Here is a 7,397-nt window from a genome sequence, read left to right on the forward strand (position 1 = left end):
GTGTAGTTTCAGTCACTGTTGAGGTTTGTTTTGTTTTGTTGCATTTATCAAAGAAACTGAGTTGCTGACACACCCGCAACATTTAAACTTGGGCACTTTAGAGCGCTTCCCTAACATTTATCTTACACTCTAAGTTGAAACCTACTCATTAGAGTGTCAGTTCCCCACCAGTGTAAGCAATTCTTAAAGGCTGAGATAATCAGAGAGCGCCCTCTACCTAGCGACCTCTCAGAGCTGCAAGTGCTGATCTTTCTCTCCCACTCTTTTTCTTTGTTCCTCTGATTGTTTATAATTGCAAATGAACTGATGAAATCATGTTAGTAGTGTGCCAGGTCCTCAGACTGTGGTCCAGTGGGCTGAGGAGACCACCGTCACACTGGAGAAAGAAGAACAGCTGAGTACAGCAATGTTCTCTTTTTCTGTTTTTGTGCTTCTTTCTTCCTTTCCCCCTCCCCCATCTCTCTCCCTCCCTCTTTGTTTTCCAGCTCACTTCAGTCAGTTGGTTCCCACCCGACAACAGTTCTTGGCCTGTGATTGGCTGGGAGGAAAGTAGGGGCAGGGCCAGGCTGGCTTGTTGTGATATTTCTCTAGTCCCCAGCTCGCTCTAGGTTTCAGTTGCAGAATCGACGCGAGAGAGTCAGACACGTAGCCGATGTTGCGCAAAAATTACAGCACCAATTTTAGCAACAACAATTTTTTTGTGCCATTGTAACGTGAGACACATACGGAGATCAATCTGAAAGCAGGGAAAGGTCTTCTGGGGACGTTTTTATTTACAGGGTAAAGGGATAAAAGCGCTGAGCCACTTTCTCTTTCCTTTCCTGTCCTCCCCTTTGTTTAGTCCTCCAGTGGCCTGTTCACTTCAGTTTCGCTGACTGAACGAGGCACTTCCTCTTAGAGTCTCAGCGCCTCCTTACGGATCCCAGCGTGGCCTCGGTCCCCGCACCTGGAGTCTAATGCTTGTGGAGGATGAGTCCCGCACTAGAAGCTATCATGCAGGCGGAGCAACAGAGATATTCCAGCAAAGGGGTGCTGCTTGAGCCCTTTGTACACCAGGTGGGGGGTCACTCCTGCGTGCTCCGCTTCGGCGAGCAGACCATCTGCAAGCCCCTCATCCCCCGGGAACACCAGTTCTACAAGAGCCTCCCAGCCGAGATGAGGAAGTTCACACCGCAGTACAGAGGTAAGAGCCCCCCACGGTGAGGCTTCATTCCTCCCCCATGGTGCTGTGTGTTCCTGCTGCTGTTCAATCTCTCCCCCTCTCTCTATCCCTTCCCCCCTCTCTCTCTATTTCCTGTATTGGCTATTGCAGTGTTGAAAGAGGAAGGGAAATTATATCAGGGTTTGTTGGGTGTTGTGTACTGGCATCATTGTTTCCATGAGCCACTCTACCAGGTAAGGTGTGAGGGGAGGCTTGGCTGTTTGTGAGCAGGTGTGACTATCTTTAAAGGTAGCAGGCTTTTATCTAGATTGACGATTTGGGCAAACCGAGGTAACACACTTGGCTGCCATCTCACCCTTCCACAAGAAGGTACTGTAGCAATGATGCCCGTACCCCAGCCTGAAGGTGGCTATATGTAGGAGAGCAGGTAAGTCACAGAGACAGGTGGGATTTATATTGCCATGTTCCGTTGGCACATTGCATCATGTTTTCTTAGTCTTACACAGAGATCTAAGTCCCACTGTGTGTGACTATGGTACAGTCCTACAGGACTAGGCTCTCTAGTATTCCATGATGGGATGATGGGATCATGGAATACTACAGACCACTGTCAGCACAGCGTGACACCATCCTGGACCTTTGTCCAAATGGGATGTGGGCCATAGACCAGGGATAGTGTCATACTGTGGTGCCAGTGCTCTGAAGGAGTCTCCGGTTGTGGGAAAGGGGAGACAGCGAGAGATGAATGTATGCGAAGGATTGGAGCTGGATTACAGGACTCTGACTATAATACCGCAAGGGCATACCATCCCTGGACACTGGCCAAGTCAGAGACACATAGATCTCCCTGTTAATAGACCTGAAAACAGGGTTATGTGTGTATGTGTGTATTTACCCCATACACACACACACGCACAGACACACGCACATATGCGCACACGTACGCACAGGCCCCCTTGGCTACACGTCATTCCAATCCTGCGCTATGCGATAAGGCAGAGAAGTCACTGCCTAAGCAACTGACCCCATAGCAATGTCCTGGGTGTCTATAAAAAGAATGGAGTGATGTGGAGAATTAGTGAGAAAGGGCAGTGCATTGGGGTGTTTCGAATGAATATGGCACAGGACAGCTTGTTCCCAAGCCTTCCAATTCAGCATTCCTCAAATCTAGAGTGTCACAGAGGGTCTCAGTCTGCTGATATGCAGCAGCTAGCACAGGAAAGGGTTAACCGAGCATACAAAAGGCGATGACATCACTGCCTCTGACATCACTCAGGGGAAGGATCTGCAGAAGGCTGCAGTCTGATGGGTCCTAAAGCTCAAGGATTCAACATATCCGAGTCATTTTTTCCCCTTCTGTGAACATTTACATTTGCTGTCCTTACTCATTCCACATATGTTTTTCTGAATTGTGAAAAGTGTCTGGCTGACCTTGCTGGACATTTTTTTATTTTCCCTTTGTTGCTGTTGAAATAGACTGAACCTGTGTTACTGCCAGGGTTGGATTTTTTGTACTTTGAGTATGGATGATAAGGTTATCTCTCTCATTGCCTGGTTTGCTTTTGTGCCAATGCCCCCCCACCCCCCACCCCCCCCAAAAAAAAAAAAAAAAAGCCACAGTGTCCCTCTAACACCCCCTCCTATGGACTTAACCTTGCTGCTGTTACATTGCTTTCACACCACTGAAGAGACCTTCATAAAGAGACATTTGTTTTCCCAGACTCTATCAGAGACTCTTTGATATGAACTGCACTGCAAACAGGCGAGAGCAAATGGACTCTATGAACCGAGACACTGAGGCTGTTCACAGATTTAGTTTCTGTTTTATTTTGAGACATGGCATGAATTTGCTTCAGTTATGTGCAGTTGTGTTGTTTCAAGTACTGTCTGTAGTTGTCTCCATGTGTGATCTCTTTGGTGTGGCCTATAGCAGTATGTATTCACAGCTTTTCTTTTCTCTTGGGTTTTATGTCTGATGTGTTCATAACGTGTGGCACAAATAAGCATATATACATATATCCATATGTGTGTGTGATTTTGTGGTACATTGCTGTAATGAACCGTTGTTCGTTGCAAATAAAGCTGAGATTTTCATCCACTAACGCTTCTTGTGGTTTTTGGGGGTCTTCCTGCTTGTTGCTTACTATTTATTTACTGCACACATTGCACACAGAACAGACACATTGGTCTTCCCATCCCCAAATCCTCTCTGAGATGGAGTCTGTGTGTCCTTGTGTTGTGTGTATGTAATGGTCTTCAGATCTCTGCCAGGGTTAAGATGCACCTGTGCAGGCAGTGCGTAAGCTATGTCAGGCTGGAAGCTGAAGGGGTAAGAACTGTCCAGTTCCCAGCATCAGATTGTTTGGATGTGATGTAACTATCTTGAGTTTTCCTTGCAGACAGTGCCTTAGTGTAGCTGCGGTTGATGGTACTCAATCCCTCTCGCCCCCTTCGTTCCGTTTGTGTAGGTGTGGTATCAGTTGGCTTTGAGGAGGATGAGGAAGGGAACCTGTGCCTCATCGCGTACCCCCTGCACAGTGAGCCAGGGAACCTCGAGAACATGGACCCCACCGACTGCGAGCCCAAAAACAAGATGATGAAATGGGGCAACAAGAAGCCATCTGGTTTGCTCCTGGAGAGCGACAACTATGGCAAGGACAGAACCAGACTGATGCGCAAAGAGGACAAACTCAAAAGGTGAGGGGGTAGGGAGACACAGAGATTCACCAAAGTGTCATTCTGACCAGGCACCAGAAAGTGCCACAGAGGTCAAATGCCCTGAGATAGTGTGTCAGACTGATTTGTGTCGGGAGAAGCAGCTGGTAGGAAGCAGGGTTAGCGTGAGATCGATGGTTGCATAACTTTTCTGGAATTTCACACTGATGCAGGCATGACCTGCAGGGGTGGGGATATCAGTCAAAGTCAGCACGCTCTGCTTCTGATGGTGTAGGATGACTTGACAATGTCCCGCTAGGTCATGTACCCTATATGTGCATATGTGGTGTGTGGCATGTACCACGCTGAACGTTGTCACCCACCACGTGGCTACGTGCATTTTTCAGATGACACTGATCACTTCTCTCCCTCTCTCTGCAGTCACAACCGTGAGGACCATCAGCAGGCTGAGGTTCTGTACTACAGCTTGGAAAAAGGCAACATGGTGCCACAAATCAAGCACAACCCCTGGAGCCTCAAATGCCACCAGCAGCACTTACAGAGGATGAAGGAGAACTCCAAACACCGTAACCAGCACAGTATCCTTTCGGCTATGAACCATGTGACCTGTCACAGGAAACACAACTATGTCTGATCATTTACATAGGCACTTATCAGGGTCCAAAACAGTAAATATTACTTAACTGTTCTCTTTAAAATAGTCATACTTGTAGTTCTTAATTTAAGTTCGTAATTTGAATTCCACCATTGTTACTCGGAAGACACTTTGGCCAATGGTCTTTCACAAGTAAAGTTCTTAAAGGCAATACATTCCATAGTCCACAAGGTTTGAAAAGGCTGCTGTGGTGTCCATCAGAAGCTCAGAAGTGAATACTGCAGTTTCATATCTGTATGAGCCTCAGAGAGATGAGAAGTGATGGCTTCAGGCTTCCTTTGGTCGTTCTCCTTGACTCACTGACCTTCCAAGAATTCATCCTGCTTGAGAACCTGACATGGCGACACACAATGCCCTGCGTGCTGGACCTGAAGATGGGAACACGTCAGCATGGGGACGATGCCACGGAAGAGAAGAAGGCCAACCAGATACGAAAGTGCCAGCAGAGCACGTCGGCCTCCATTGGAGTACGGCTGTGTGGCATGCAGGTGAGCAAGAGATGAGTGTGCAGTGGTGAACAACAATCAGTCAGTCCAACAAGCTTTCTTTACTGGCAAAATTAGGAATTAATTGCCGGCTACTTACATATCTGTCCCTTTAACATTACGTGAGGCTGCACTGTCAGTCTAAATATGGATTTATGAAGTAAATTATTTATTGACAGTAGCGAGAACAGAGAAGCATGGTAATTAGAGCAGAGCAGTAATCTCTCTCCTTCTTCCTCGCAGGTATATCAGTCAGAGTCAGGGCAGCTCATGTTCATGAACAAGTACCAGGGGCGCAAGCTGACGCTGGCAGGCTTCAAAGAGGCGCTCTACCAGTTCTTTCATGACGGGAGCCGACTGCGGCAGGAGCTGCTGTCTCCAGTACTGCGGCGGCTGCGTGATATGAAGGCTGCCCTGGAGTCCTGCGAGTCGTACCGCTTCTACTCCAGCTCACTGCTCATCATCTACGACGGCCAGCCTCCGCGTGTGCGTCGCCCGCGCCACAGAGGGGGCGAGGAGGGCGAGGAGGATGAGCTCTCAGAGGAGGAGGAAGAGGAGGAGGGCCAGGGCTTCCCCTGCGGTGGTGCAGCAGCCAGCGGGAGTGGAGGCGGGGTGGGAGTGGCCAGCCGGTCTCCCGTCGGAGAGGGGAGCCCCTCGGTGGACGTGCGCATGATTGACTTTGCCCACACCACCTGCCGCCATTACGGTGAGGACAGCGTGGTGCATGAGGGCCAGGACAGTGGCTACATCTTCGGCCTGCAGAACCTCATCACCATCATTTCTGAGCTGGAGGACCACAGCGCAGACTAGGCCTCGCTCAGGCTCTGAACTTAAAACATGTGGGCACAAAACCCACTCCTCCGTGTGTGAGTTCACACATCTCGGGTTTCCCGGCTTCCCGCGAGAGCATTTGGGAGAGCGAGAGGGACGTCCCTACACCTGGTGCCCGACCGGTTGGGACAGAACTGCTAGAGCTCTGCCAGGGCTCTGCCAGGTTTCTATGACAGCACTACAGCTGCTCATTATGTGCAAGGGATGGCAGCGGCGGCCATTTTAGGAGGCGTCTATGGTGTCTTCACTTGTTTACTGACTCAGAGCCCTCTACCCTTCGTCTACTGTTACACATTTTTGTTCCTAGGCAAAACGACTTGAAGTCAAGTAGCAATCAAAAGCTTACCCTGTAAAATAAGAAGAAGCCTGTTACAGGCTCTGTGATCCTTGAACCCTTGTTCAAGCTGCCTGTTCTATAGAGAATGGCAGGGTGGGGGTTCATCCATCAGACATTTCACATGTGTTCTGACCAGATTCCAGAGGTGTGCATCTACAGACTGCACAGTACTGCTGAAGGGTCTGGAAGTAAAGAGACCAAGTGAGAGAGATGATTTTCAACTGAAAGGAGAAGGATTGACAGGTTCAAGGGAGAAATGAACTTTACTTCAATCAACCAACTCTCCCACTCCCTTATACCCTGAAAGCTAATGAAGGGATGATCTTAAGAAGAATGAGAGACTAAAATTTATTTACAAGGGACAGCATCAGCACAGTTTATATTTCCTGATATTCTGTCCCAGGCCTCTTCATTCCTGCAGTGGTGGCAAAGGCAGAAACTATATTGAAATAAATAATAGAACTATAGAGACTATACTTTATTTATTTGCCATATTTCTTAAAACAAACTAAAATGAAGAAGACATTCCATATTACTGTTTTTCATGTTATAATAATGATATTAATAAATATTGTTATTTGACAGATACTTCTGTCTTATATACCTGTGTCAACAGTATGTTGGAGGAAAAATAAAAAAATGATTTCTTTGCTGTAAATGGCCTTCTCTTTTCATTTGGGTGTCGTATGAATGTTGAAATTGGGATAAAGGAGAGAGAGGAGAGTTAGCATCAATAAAAATGATTTGAAAGATGTCATTATATATAATAGAAATAACATAAATGAATCTAAACATCGCCTTATGAGACATTGTTTATGCAATTCTGCAAAAGCAACAATTATCCTTACTGTTTGAATTTAGGCTTAAGCCAGCTTACTTTGCCTGGGCTGGTATTAAGTTTGTACCGGAAGCAGCTATTTCCCTCCAACAGCTTTGTGTGTGGCTCAGTTTTGTCCTATTTACTGGTTTCCATCTGCGACTGACACGGGTGGTCCAGCACGTTCATGGATTATTTACTGACTTATTGAAAAGCACTAATAGCAGAAGAAATGTGGAATAAGAAGGTGGTGTTTGGTGGTGGTACTTGGAACGGTGAGCTGACCTTGTAGGCTGCCATTTCCTGTTCCCTGCTGATCCTGCTTCCCAATTAACTCTGAACCCTCAGCTCCTGGCTGCTCGATGGTGGAATGCCAAATTTACATGTGAATCATTCTGCTGATGACAGTGGAAAATGTGCGAGGAATCCTGCTT

At 47.3% G+C, this 7,397-nt stretch overlaps 1 protein-coding gene across 1 annotated transcript; it reads left to right on the plus strand.

The window, feature by feature from the left end:
* The first annotated feature begins 600 nt into the window (after positions 1-600).
* Positions 601-6,804, plus strand: ip6k2b (inositol hexakisphosphate kinase 2b). The gene is made up of 5 exons (XM_061257973.1): positions 601-1,183; positions 3,631-3,859; positions 4,259-4,416; positions 4,806-4,981; positions 5,222-6,804. Exons 1-5 carry the CDS (start codon positions 970-972, stop codon positions 5,786-5,788), a joined length of 1,344 nt encoding a protein of 447 aa, XP_061113957.1. The 5' UTR covers positions 601-969; the 3' UTR covers positions 5,789-6,804.
* The last annotated feature ends 593 nt before the right edge of the window (positions 6,805-7,397 follow it).

Source organism: Conger conger, chromosome 10 (assembly GCF_963514075.1).
Source record: "Conger conger chromosome 10, fConCon1.1, whole genome shotgun sequence".
Lineage (NCBI taxonomy): Eukaryota > Metazoa > Chordata > Actinopteri > Anguilliformes > Congridae > Conger > Conger conger.